Source organism: Microcaecilia unicolor, chromosome 2 (genome assembly GCF_901765095.1).
Source record: "Microcaecilia unicolor chromosome 2, aMicUni1.1, whole genome shotgun sequence".
Lineage (NCBI taxonomy): Eukaryota > Metazoa > Chordata > Amphibia > Gymnophiona > Siphonopidae > Microcaecilia > Microcaecilia unicolor.
In genome coordinates this window covers 404,158,573-404,172,581 of record NC_044032.1, presented here as the reverse complement: position 1 = coordinate 404,172,581, position 14,009 = coordinate 404,158,573, and the positions used below count along the sequence as shown (strand labels likewise).

The 14,009-nt window shown below is 42.9% G+C and overlaps 1 protein-coding gene across 4 annotated transcripts in view; it reads right to left on the bottom strand.

Moving 5' to 3' along the window:
- The window catches only part of USO1 (USO1 vesicle transport factor), a 193,036-nt gene that overhangs the window by 170,572 nt on the left and 8,455 nt on the right, over positions 1 to 14,009 (bottom strand). For all 4 annotated transcript variants that reach the window (XM_030190659.1, XM_030190661.1, XM_030190660.1 and 1 more), the window contains exons 2-3: positions 8,994 to 9,080; positions 7,285 to 7,349 (exon numbers count right to left, since the gene is read on the bottom strand). In XM_030190659.1, coding sequence (XP_030046519.1) covers positions 7,285 to 7,349; positions 8,994 to 9,080 — 152 coding nt within the window. The remainder of the gene's footprint in view (positions 1 to 7,284; positions 7,350 to 8,993; positions 9,081 to 14,009) is intronic.

Here is a 14,009-nt window from a genome sequence, read left to right as displayed (position 1 = left end):
GAAATGGTATTTCAAGCGGACGAGTCGGAGAAACTTATTGACTTCACGGTAAACCTGGAGGACGTAATGGGGCAGTTCAGCAAACTGAAGAGTAGCAAATCTCCTGGACCGGATGGTATTCATCCTAGAGTACTGATAGAACTGAAAAATGAGCTTGCGGAGCTACTGCTAGTGATATGCAACTTATCCTTAAAATCGAGCATGGTACCGGAAGATTGGAGGGTGGCCAATGTAACGCCGATTTTCAAAAAAGGCTCCAGGGGAGATCCAGGAAATTATAGACCGGTGAGTCTGATGTCAGTGCCGGGGAAAATGGTAGAGGCTATTATTAAAATCAAAATTACAGAGCACATCCGAGAACATGGATTACTAAGACCAAGTCAGCACGGCTTTTGTGTGGGGAAATCTTGCCTGACCAATTTACTTCAATTCTTTGAAGGAGTAAACAAACATGTGGACAAAGGGGAACCGGTTGATATTGTGTATCTGGATTTTCAAAAGGCGTTTGACAAGGTACCTCATGAAAGGCTACAGAGGAAATTGGAGGGTCATGGGATAGGAGGAAATGTCCTATTGTGGATTAAAAACTGGTTGAAGGATAGGAAACAGAGAGTGGGTTTAAATGGGCAGTATTCACAATGGAGAAGGGTAGTTAGTGGGGTTCCTCAGGGGTCTGTGCTAGGACCGCTGCTTTTTAATATATTTATAAATGATTTAGAGATGGGAGTAACTAGCGAGGTAATTAAATTTGCTGATGACACAAAGTTATTCAAAGTTGTTAAATCGCGACAGGATTGTGAAAAATTACAAGAGGACCTTACGAGACTGGGCGGCTAAATGGAAGATGACGTTTAATGTGAGCAAGTGCAAGGTGATGCACGTGGGAAAAAAGAACCCGAATTATAGCTACGTCATGCAAGGTTCCACGTTAGGAGTTACGGACCAAGAAAGGGATCTGGGTGTCGTCGTCGATAATACACTGAAACCTTCTGCGCAGTGTGCTGCTGCGGCTAGGAAAGCGAATAGAATGTTGGGTATTATTAGGAAAGGTATGAAAAACAGGTGTGAGGATGTTATAATGCCGTTGTATCGCTCCATGGTGCGACCACACCTTGAGTATTGTGTTCAATTCTGGTCACCGCATCTCAAGAAAGATATAGTAGAATTGGAAAAGGTGCGGCGAAGGGTGACTAAAATGATAGCGGGGATGGGACGACTTCCTTATGAAGAAAGATTAAGGAGGCTAGGGCTATTCAGCTTGGAGAAGAGACGGCTGAGGGGAGACATGATAGAGGTATATAAAATAATGAGTGGAGTGGAACAGGTGTGAAGCATCTGTTCACGCTTTCCAAAAATACTAGGACTAGGGGGCATGCGATGGAACTACAGTGTAGTAAATTTAAAACAAATCGGAGAAAATTTTTCTTCACCCAACGTATAATTAAACTCTGGAATTCATTGCCGGAGAAAGTGGTGAAGGCGGTTAGCTTAGCAGAGTTTAAAAAGGGGTTGGACAGTTTCCTAAAGGACAAGTCCATAAACCGCTACTAAATGGACTTGGGAAAAATCCACAATTCCAGGAATAACATGTATAGAATGTTTGTACGTTTGGGAAGCTTGCCAGGTGCCCTTGACCTGGATTGCCCGCTGTCGTGGACAGGATGCTGGGCTCGATGGACCCTTGGTCTTTTCCCAGTATGGCATTACTTATGTACTTATGTAATACCCGATTATAGGAGTTGAGGCACAGCAAGTCATTCGCTCTCTGAAACCAGGGAAATCCACAGGGTTGGATGGCTTTACAGTAGCATTTTGTAAACGCTTCCAACACTTGTTGGTAGAGCCTCTGATCCGTCTCTTCAATTCATTTGGAAAGGGTTTGCAATTATCGTATTTTATGTGTCTCATAGGAATTAAGGTGATCCCGAACAAGGGTAAAGACCTCACACAGCGTGGTTCCTATCACCCCATCTATTTGTTGGGGGTTGACACCAAAATATTCACTAGGATGTTGGCGGATCAGTTAACGTGAATCACTCCGGGGGGATACACATCCAGATCAGGCTGGGTTTGTGAGTGGCTGTCAGACAGGGAATAATATATGGAGTGCTTAATGTGATACAAAGGGCGGAAGCCGTTCCTGCGGGGTTCCCGTGGGGACAGAAGCTGTTCCTGTGGGGTTCCCTTGGAAGTGTATGCTGCACTTGCGCCAGCCTCTCACTTACCAGAAACAAGTTCTTTGAGTGCTGTCTCCTCAAATGACAGCACTCAGATGAGGAGAGTCTCCATTAAAGAGGTGGTAGAGACAGAAATCGTGACAGAATTCAAAAAGGCATGGGATGAACACAGAGGATCTCTAATTAGAAAATGGAAGTTATAAAAAACCTAAACTTAATTGATTGCATGTGTGTGGATGTGTTGAGTGACACTTAGAAGGTGACTCCGGCTGTGATGAAATAGGGCAGATACCAGGCAGATTTGTAATGTCTGTGTCTCATATATGGCAATCTGGTTTAGGATGGATCTGGGCTAGAAAGCAACCTTAGTGGCTGGAACATGTGCTGGACAGACTTTTACGGTCTTTTTCCCGCAAATTAGAAGACAAATAGGCTGGAGTGGGTTTTGATGACAACTCCAGAAGTTGGAACACCTCCCACGGGAGGTGGTGGAGATGAAAACAGTAACGGAATTCAAACATGCATGGGATAAACAAAGGAATCCTGTTCGGAAGGAAGGGATTCTCAGAAGCTTAGCCAAGATTGGGTGGCGGAGCCGGTGGTGGGAGGCGGGGCTAGTGCTGGGCAGACTTCTACAATCTGTGCCCTGAAAATGACAGATACAACTCAAGGTAAGGTATACACAAAAAGTAGCACATATGAGTTTATCTTGTTGGGCAGACTGGATGGACCGTGCAGGTCTTTTTCTGCCGTCATCTACTATGTTACTATAAATATAGAGCCAGGAGGACTTCTATGGTCTATGTAAAAGAAACATCAAAGAAAGGCCATAATCAAGTATATATCACGTTCATTGTTGATTTAATTATGAATTGATAATATGCGTGACTATTAGGCAACTGGACCATTCAGGTTTTTATCTGCTGTCACTTACTATGTTATTATTAACCATCTCTGCTCCTGGGCTGATGCGCAGACCTCAGCTCTGACACACTGACACAGGCACAAGCATCAGTATCATCTGACCTACTGGCGAATACATATGGTGACTTCTCAGCATACAGTAACACTGAATCAGAGACAAGTCTTACATGTGCGCACCAGAGTGTTCCAAGTTCTAACTTCTACTCCTTCTTTTACTGCAGTGCTGTGCCTCAAACCCAGAGAGAGACAGAGAGCCTACTGGAATTTTTTTTTTTTTTATGTACCATTAAATTCTTGCGGGAACGGGTGGGGACATGTTAAATTCCTGCACGGACAGGTAAGATTTCTGTCCCTGTGCAACTCTCTAGTCAGGACCTACTCATGCTCTCTTTAGTCACAGAGAAGGACTTTGATCGAGTGTCTTGGGCCTTCTTGTTTCAGGTATTGCAAGTCATAGGGCTTGGTCACCGGTTTTTGAACTGGTTTCCTCCGGTATATACTAACCCTTTTGCTTGTGTTAAGATGAATGGAGGTTACTTTGTAACGTTTGGTTTTGAGACAGGCACATGGCAAAGGTGTCCCTTATCGCCTTTATGTTTTGCAATAGTTATTGAACCCCTGGCTCATACAAGCTAGGATAATGCCATGATCTCAGGAGTACAGGTACACAGGACACAACATAAAATAAATCTTTTTGCTGATTAAGTTCTGCTGATAGTGACAAAGCCAGAGACATCTTTGTGAGGAATGATGGCCGATGGCTTATGGTCGGGTTTTGGGTTTTCAGGTAAATATGGGGAAGTCAGAGATTTTAAATGTGAGCATACCACCAGATGTGGTCAGAACTTTGAGGTACCAGTTCCCCTTTCAATGGACCAGTGCCTCTCTAAGATATTTAGGCGTAGTGTTGGATCGAAATAGGGAGAGCCTCTATGACTTGAATTATAAGCCTCTAATTGGTCAAATTCGGCAGATCTAGAAGGTTGGCATAAACTGACGGTATCATGATTGGGCAGAACTGAAGTCTTAAAAAGATGATGGTGCTACCTCGTCTCCTCTATTTGTTTATGACCCTACCGGTCATGGTTTCTTCAAAAGAAGTAAATGGTTTGCAATGCCTTTTTTTCTCAATTTATTTGGCAGGTAAGCGACCCCGAGTCGCCAAACATATTCTCTGGTTGGTAGAAAAAAAAGGGAGGACTGGAAGTGCCCAATATCCACCGTTATTATTATGCAGCGCAGTTGCACGCAATTCTGGCTTGGCAGACAAGGGAAGTTAAGCAATGGGTTGAGACTGAACAAGAGAGGGGAGATGACATACCCCTATTGCATCTGACTTGGCTTCCTCCAGGAAGCAGAGGAACGGAAGGGGCCTTTTTGGGAACTTTACAATGAAAATTTGGCGGCCGGTAAGGGGGAAACCTTTGGAGGGCCGAGTTTATTCCTGGTACACGCCGCTCCTTTATAATATTGAATTCACCCTGGGGAGGGGTCAGTCATTATTTAAAAGATGGGAAAGACAAGGTTTGGTATGCATGGGGCAGTTTTATTGATGGGGACAGGGGAAGTGTCTTTTGGACAGCTCCAAGTTTATTATCAGCTACAGTCTAGGGATTTATTCCCCTATCTCCAATTTAGGTATTATCTTGCTGGGCCTTGAGTGGTAGAGGACTTACGGCGTGGTAAGGGCCCTTTTGAAAGACTGTTGGGACCAGTGGAACAAAAAGAAGCACTCTGAAATTTATCAGTGTCTGAACCGTAAAGGAGTGGGACAACGTAAGTATGGGAAACTGACCAGGGGAAGCACCTGGGTGTAGATGAGTGGGAGGTGTGGGAATGTATGGCCAAGCTGAGTACCTCCACAGTAATGGTGGACAATGGCTATAAGATACTACTGAGATGATATTACACAAACAGCTCAAAGCTATAGGGCTTTGCTCCACGGATTAGTGTTGGCATGGGTATGGGCTACAGGGGACCTATAGCCATATATGGTGGGAATACCCCCTAGTGAAAGATTTTTGGCAACAAGTATTCAGAATGTTTTCACAGATCCTGTGGGAGAGCTTGGATCCTAGTGCCCCAAATTCCAGAGAGTGCAGATTTGTTGTTGAGACTGGGCATGACAGTGGCGACGGTAGTGGTGGCAAGTACGTGGAAAATGCTCCAGGTCCTTAGTCTTGGAAAAAGGTAGTGTTGCAGTTGGACCAGTGGTATACCATGAATCGTTTGACAGCTCTGCGCCACTGTCTGGTGGCTTCTTTTGACAGGCGATAGGTCTAAACAGACAATGGAAAGAAGCGGGTGGATTGGAAAATATGGAGCCTTAATGCTCTACGGTTTGCTATAGTAATACAATAGGGTACTGTAATAAGCTCAAGGGAGTTGGGGGGGGGGGGGTATGGGGAGGATTCTTGGGACTGTTCATGGACAGTTAGGTAGTAGTCTTTTATTAGCTAGATGCACTGAAGAATCAACTGTGAATCTGTTATCTTTTGCATATTGTTCTTGCTTACTACTACCATAAAGATTAAAAAAAAAAAAAAACACGAGTAGCTGAGCAGAGGCACAGAAACAGGTAAATTTTTTTGTTGTTATTTTGATTTCTTAAACAGGAGGAAAAAAAAACAACAAGAGCAGCTTACCTCACTAGTGCCACAGCAGATATTATAAACCAAAGGAAAAAAACATAATTGTCCAGAAGGTGCAAAGACAAACTTGGACCTCGCCACATGCAAGACCACCAAGTCTGAAAAACCTCAGACGAGAGAGGAGGGATCTAGGAGCACTGAGTATCCTCTGGCTAGTAAATGAGGGACCCAGGAACACTGGAACCCAAATCCGAGAAACCAGCACACCCTGTGCTCAACTGTCCCCACCCAAGCTGGGGCAGCAGCTAGCAAGACATCAAGAAGAGCTAAATATCCATCCACCGTCCTCTAGGAGACGGAGAAAATACTGAGCATTCCAGGCTGCATGATACCCTTAAGAGGTGAAGTACTTAGGACTATTTTCTCTGTCTCCTTCCATTGGTGGATGGACATTAACCCATTGGTCTGGACTGGTCTGGTATTGATGACAATGCGACAGAGAACTATCTCCACCTGCTGGTAGATGGTGATAACCACCAGTTGCTGAATTCATCCACTGCTGACAAGGAAATCTGTTTTTTTTTTTAAGTTACAATACAGTCCAACACATTCAGATGGCTCTATGAGTCTGCAGTTCAAGTTATTATCAAGTCCTTTACTTTCAAACACATTATATTATGAAGTAGAAGAGTAGCCTAATGGTCAGAGCAGCAGACTGGGAACCAGGGGAGCCCAGTTCAAATCCCACTGCAGATCCCTGTATCTTGGGCAATCACTTAATCCTCCATTGCCTCAGGTACAAATTCAAATTGTAAACCTCCAGGGATGGCGAGCTACCTAGAGTATCTGAAAGTAAATGGAAATAATTTAAATAATTCACAAAGTAAATGGAATAACGGCCCTGTCTGACCTCTGAAGATGGCACAGGACAAATACCCTGAAGGTCTAAGAGCCTGAGGAGAGTGTCTCACACTGTGCCCGCTTTGAGACAAGACCGTCAGGGGAACTCTAAATAGGCATCTGCTAAAGGCCGAGCAAATTCTACGGCATACCCTTCTCAAATAACCTCTAAAACCCACTGATCGGAGGTAATCTGGGCCCACCTCTGAAAAAAGTGAGAGAGCCGAGCTCCCATTGGATTCAGAGGAAGGTCCCGTGTACCTTCATTGGGCAGGACGAGCAGGGGGCTGGAAAGAGGCACCAGAGTCTCAACCCCCCCCCCCCCGACGGAATCCTCAAAAGGATGGAGATCTCTGAAAGAACCAGGACCTCTAGAGCTTGAGGCTCCTGCCAGATCGAAAGTGACAAAAATCACGCCCCTGCATCTGGAGTTTGACGAACCCCTACCAGCTGCTCTAGCCTATCCTCTGGAAGACGGGGCACTCTAGTATCCCCTAGGCTATGTACCAATTTATCCAACTCATCAGTCCAATCCTGGGCCGGTTCAGAGGAACGCTAAGGAACATTAGTGTTTTCCTTATTATTCAATTGTTTTGTTGGTTTTTAATTTTGAAAGGAAAAATATAAAACCACCCATTGGTCAATTTCAATTCCAACTTAAAATAGAGTGAAAAAAACCCCCACACACTTACCGGTCAGTCTGCAAAACATTGACAAGGTGTTCCATAGCTTGGCTACCCACTTCCAAGCGATACTTCTAGAAGAAAAATGCAAGCAGACCTTTAAAACACTGACTGTTTCTGACAATATGGTTAATGTACGGCAACTACTTAGTGATCCTCTCACTTTACACCATTTGCTATGACTTTATCCATACCAGAATCTTTAGTGTGTGTGGCTCCACTATCTGGAATGCTCTTCCTGCCATGCTATGCTTAGAATTCTTTGTCAAGTTTAAATCTGGTTTTTAAAAACTATTTTTTATTTACTGATGCCTATAGCCCCTCACCCCTACCATCTTCAGGCCTACTAGATGGTCGGCTCCAGGCAATGCTACTCTGGACTTACTTCTCTCTCTCTTTCCTATGAATTGTTGCATTTCCCATCACGCTATATTATCTATATTGTGTAAACCTCTCTGAAGAGCAATTTAAGGGCGGTATATCAAATACCACTAAACTTGAAACTTTAAACATGGATCATACAATAGTATCGCACTGGTCTGATCCGTACAAAACGGCTACACATGCAGAGCACTGAACAACACACACTGCATATAAGTTTATGTTCTTTGTTCTTTACAGAGCAAAGAAAATTGGAGCATTCCCCTCAGTGTATTGTTTAAAATTAGACCAGTGTTCTTTTTTAGTGTTTTAACTTCTGAACATCTAAAAGCTACTTGTACCTAAATTGCCAACTATTAAATCTAGTTTTAATTGGTGTAAGAAGGTCTGTGCTTATACCTCAGGGAATCTCTTAGACAGGTATTATATTTCTACAGTCGCTGTTAAGCAGAATGCTAACCGCCTCAAGCAATAAAACTGTTAAGATATCAGCATTGGGCTGTAACACCTTTTTTTTTTTTATTTCTATACAAAACTTAAAATATAATAAGCTAATTATATATATATTTTTTAAAGCAGACACGTAATACTCCAAGCTACAGTAGTAAAGAACTGCATTAAAATGTTAAGAAATGCATTAAAACAAAAGTGAAGTTAAACTTCAAAGCAGACTTTACTTCTATTTAACGTCAACATTAACTAACGAAGCTCTCTGAACTAGAAACTCCCTACCCCCAAGTACCACTGGTCCACACCACTTGTGCCAATCTCTAGGAAAGCAGTAATTCAGCTTAACCTCAGTTGATGTCATTAACATTAGCCAAACCACCATTTGCCAAGAGAGGGGTGGTGGAACAAACAGGACAATGGCCAGCATTTTCCAGGACCACATTTGGTCTATCATAGGGAGAGGGAGGGTGCCTTAGCTTTGAGGGCTCTCTGGGTATACTATATCTTCCCTGTGTCTGGGGTCCAGGCCAGGGGGCTGTGAGTCCCCAAACTGGAGGACCCCATGCTGAATTTTTAACTTCTGACTTCACTTTAGTCAATGGAACTGTATTCACAATAATCCAATAGTAAACTGTGCTAATCTTTAGCAAAGTTTACTGTAGTAGAACGAACTCTGTAGTCAGCTCATTAGCACATATTTCCATGTTAGTAGTGGCTTACTTCCAATTTAGTAATTATTTTTTGGTGCATTACAATCCTTGCTACATCAAAAGCAATCACAACACACAAAATATCAGCAATGAACAGGATGTACTCCATTCACAGATTAGTACAATTATAATCAAGCTCTAAACTGCCTCTTTAGGTTAACAGCAAACAACACAAACCCTTGATAGTGATTTGAGGGCCCGGACTGCATCTCTTCGGTCATCCAGTAATGTAGATGAAGCCACTCGATCACAAAGTTTCTGAACCTGAAATGGAAGTACACTGCAATTAAAAAAAGCCAAAAAGTAATAAAAAAAAAATTAAGCACATAAAACCCTAAGGCAAAGCAGACATATGCCTTGTATTGTAAGATGGATCTTGGGAAGGTGTTCAGTTCTCCAAGGATGAGTATGCAACAAGGCTTCTAGCAAAACAATGTTAATCTTGTTATTCATTTGAAAAATATCAGGATTTTTACCAAACTATTTTAAGGAGCTAGGCGGTGATGCTGAAAGGAATGCAACAAGCTTTCAGGTCAGAAGACTAACTACCTTAGATCCCCAATAAGATGAATTGGTAGTTTCAAATTACATATTTGCCTATGTCTTAAAGCAACATAAGAACATGCCATACTAGACCAGACCCATGGTCCACCTGGTCCAGTATCCTGTTTCCAACAGTGACCAGTACCAAAAAGCAACAAGATTCCACTCTACTTCATCCCAAGGATAAGCAGTGGCATTCCACAGATCTACCTTAATAACAGTTTATGGATTTTTCTAAAGCCACCTACATTAATTGCTTTCACCACTTGCTCCAACAAGGAGTTCCAGAGCTTAACTATACAATGAGTGAAAACAATTATTTTCTCCTGTTTGTTTTAAATGTGCTAATACTTAACTTCATGGAGTGTCTCCTAATGTTTGTACTTTTTAAAAGAGTAAACCATTGATTCGCATTTACCCATTACACTCCACTCAGGACTTTATAGACATCTATTGTATCTCCCTTCAGCCTTTTCTTTTCCAAGCTGAAAAGCCCTAACTTCTTTAGACTTTCCTCACATGAAAGTCATTTCAGCTCTTAATCATTTTGGACACCCTTCTTTGTACCTTTTCTAGTTCCATTATATCATTTTTGAGATGCAATGATCAGAACTGCACACAATACCATGGAGCAATACAAAGCCACTATGATATTCTTTTATTCTCTATTTCTTTCCTAATAGGTTCTAACATTCTGTCTGCTTTTTTGGCTGTCACCACACACTAAGCAGAAGATTTTAACATATTGTCCCGGATTTAAACTTGGGTCCCTTGGTTTACAGGTCACTGCACTAACCCTTCAGGGGCTAATGTTGACGGCCCACGAAGCACAACCTTCAGAGTCAGTAGCTGAGCAGGGTTACTTTAACTTACTTTAATCAAATTTACTATACCGCCATGTGACAGGCAGTGCAGGGATGTTTACAGACTAAACCACTTATTAGAAAGGAAAAAGAACTACAAAATGTATAGCAAAGAGACAGTCATCCATAACAAAAAGCCAATGGATTATTTTTATAGTATGCAAATATTTGTCTTTCACTCAGTGAACATTGTACATGTGCTGTCCTTTCCCACTTCAGCTAAAACAGATACAGTTCCTTCCAGGACAAAATGGTAGTTAGAATCCTGCCCTCTCCTCCAATTCACTGATGCAGGAGGCTGCAGTTCCCATCAGGGACATGAAGACAAGCAGAGCTGGACCCAACCATGCTACCCAAGCCGTGTCTGAAGTTGGAAAAGGCACCCCAAACTGGCAGCTTTACTAAGCTACTGGTCTTTGCAGAATCTAAAGAGCCTGCCTGCTGGCATTTTCAACCGTGTGGCAGGGGCAGCCGCTGGACCTTGGGGAATCCTTCAGACTGAAGTCCTGGGCAGCCCCGATGCTCCTTGAGCTCTCCCTGAGGAAATCCCTCACCTGCCATTGAAAGGTAACTGCCCAACTAAAGCTCTGTGCTACTGTCTTTTTTTAATCAGAGCTCATAAAACTGCAGAAGCAGCAAAAAACAGCTCTAGTCCCTATGAAAGGAAGAGCTGACAGGCTCCACAAAAACAAGGAACCTGGGGTTGCAGAGGAGCCCAGGAGAAGTCTATCCGACAGGAGTGCCGGGCAAGGCAGGGGTAGGAGAATGAGGACCTGTAACTCCCCAGCAAGGTCTCAAGGGACCAAGCCCAAAGCCACAGCCAGTAGTACTATCAAGTGCGAAATGGGACCTGCACAGCCAAACTCCACCCTCAACTAGGCACGGAACAATCCTTAAGCCTAGGAGCAGCCCTTAGGCTCAACCACAATGCGCAGCCGTGCAAAGCGAAGTGGTAGGCCAGGGACTCGGGGGCACCGAACAGCAACCTAATGCCTGCTGAAGGTACAGAAAAATACTTCAGTCTTCCAGTGGGCACCACAGCTTATTACCGGTGATGTCACAAGTAGAATTCAGTTTTGTCTCTACCTCCACCTGCTGGTAGGAAGGCATAACAACTCATTTTTGAAGAATGGCTGAGCTGATGCTGAGAAATTTGGGGTATTCTTCCCAGTGTGCACCACTTTGAACTTATCCACATTAAAGTTTATCTATCAAATGATAAGCAAAACTGACAGTTTCAGATCAGGAGAAGCCCAGGACTGAGAGAACAAATACAGTACATCAGAATCCATCTGACATAAATTTCAACAGGAATCTTGTCACGCACAAAACAGTAGTGGTGCAGATTTAAAATATTTATAATTCGCTCTAATAGTACTAGGCAGTGTACAAGTTAAATATACACAATCAGACATGTTTTTAAGAAAACATTTCACTGCCTTTAAACATCCTGCACTCTTTCCTGAAATAAATTACCAATGTAATAACTCATTAACCCCCCCCCCCCCTATTTAAAAAGCCGCACTAGCAGCTACTGGTGCACTAATACTGAACATAGCCCATTCACTTTGAATGGGCTGTGTTGGTATTGCCACGTGGATTTGTAAACAGGCGGGTAACCAAAATAAATTGAAGATTTAAGAGATGGGTGGGGGATGGGGAGATTAGGAGTTTATATTTAAATATATGGCAATAACTTAATTGTGGTATCACACATCTGGTTGCAGTTGTTTATAGAAATGTTTGTGTTATTTGGTTTAGATGTTTTGTTCTATTTATTGCCTTAATAAAAGATATTTCAACATAAAAATGTAATCAAAACCATTAAAAGCTTGACACGTCTATAGTGATATGACTGCTGAACATTCCAGCCTTATTTTCAGGTTCCTAAAACCAGATAGCCTGACCTTACATGTTGCACCGAGTTATCGTCTTGCCCTCTCTCACAGGGAGATGTACTTTCCATAGAGCTAAAGACTGAACAAGTTGCTAAATAAGCATTAAATATAGAAAAACCGAGTCATTTGCAGTGAAGCTGGTGCATCTGCAACAATGCTCAAAACCAAACTAGCACACTTAAAAACATCCCTTCATTAAATCTATGAAAAGCTTCCACATGAGAAAAGGTACCGCTTTCAGGAAATCCCAAACCACTTTCCATTCAGGACTGCACTTTCAAAGGAAAGATAAGAGCTCTTTTATAGAGCATGAACTGAGGGGGAGGGTTCGAATACACCATGGCTGGCCATAACATGGCATGGTTACATTCCCCCCCTTCATTCTGCATTGCATGCCATGTGAGGGAGGGGGGGTGTGGAAGAAAGGGCCAATTATGGCAATGTTTTATAATAAAGGTTGGGAGCAGGACAGAAGTTGGTAAGGTTCACGAGAGGACAGGAGGGCACAGAACCCAAGGACACATTTATTTATTTAGATTTTGCTCACATCTTTTTCAGTAGTGGCTCAATGTGAGTTACATTCAGGTACTCTGGATATTTCTCTGCCCCAGGAGGGCTCACAATCTAAGTTTGTACCTGAGGCAATGGAGGGTTAAGTGACTTGCCCAAGATCACAAGGAGCAGCAGTGGGATTTGAACCGGCCACCTCTGGATTGCAAGACCAGTGCTCTAACCACTAGGCCACTCCTCCACTCCACATAGCAGATAATGCTTCCCCACACATGAAAGAGGACACGCCTGACGGGGCCTTTGCACTTGGGGATATGAAGGCATGCAACCAGACATACATTTCCATGAAGAGTGGAGAAATTCTGTATGGGTGAAGGAAAAACCAAGAGAGGAGAGAGAATTAGGAGGATGTCAAGGAAAGGATGAGAAACAAGAAAAAAGGCCTACTGTTAAGCTGGCAAAAATAAATAAATAAGTGGGGAAAAAGTCAGGAGGAAGAGAAAAAGAACAATGGTTGATTGTCATTCTCTGTAGTAGCGAGTCAGATAGAGTTATAACAGACACTGTGCCCAAAGTACTTACTCAGGGCATTCAGAACTAGTCCCATGAACTGAACTAGTGGAGGAGGCTTCCAAGTCATTAGGAAAGAAAATACAGAAAAGGAAATAAATTTATCCCTCCCTCCCTCCCACTTCAGGGACAGAAAACCCTTTGAGTCTAACATTCAAATTTTCATTTCTCCAATATTTGTTCACCCCCAAAAATCCATGTTAACCATTATTTCTCTCCTCCACCACTCCCGAGTGAACAGATCTCTCCATATCTCTTCTCAAGATGGCGGCACTGGTCCAGCATGAGGACTTGAGCATACAGAGATACTCAAGGCTCCTCAAAGGCCCAGCCATAACCTTGAGAAGAGGTAAGAAATGTCCTGTTATCGTGGACGGGTAGAGGGCAGGAGAGAAATGGTTTGGTGCCCCTTCGGTCCTTTTTGTCCACAGCCATGTCAAGCACTTCTACTTACAGCACATCAGATTTGTTTAATTTCTCTGATGACTGCTTCCTCTTCAGTCCCTCACTCTTCCCCTCAACCCTAAGCACAGGAGGCTGCAGGAAAGTTTACAAAAAAATAATACTGCCGCTTAGCAAGGCACAATCTTTCCCTTAGCAGCAGGGGGGGCTCTAAATTGCCAGACCTGCAGATCTATACCACAAGTTTAATGACCCGACCCTGACACAGCTTTAGCAAAACATGCCGCATGTCGGCCAGTGGTCCCGTTGTTCACAACTACATTTAAAGCTAAGATCCTTTTTAAAGCTTTAAAATGCATATATAATTGAAATATAAATAAAGTTTGGGCTATTTAATATGAAAAATT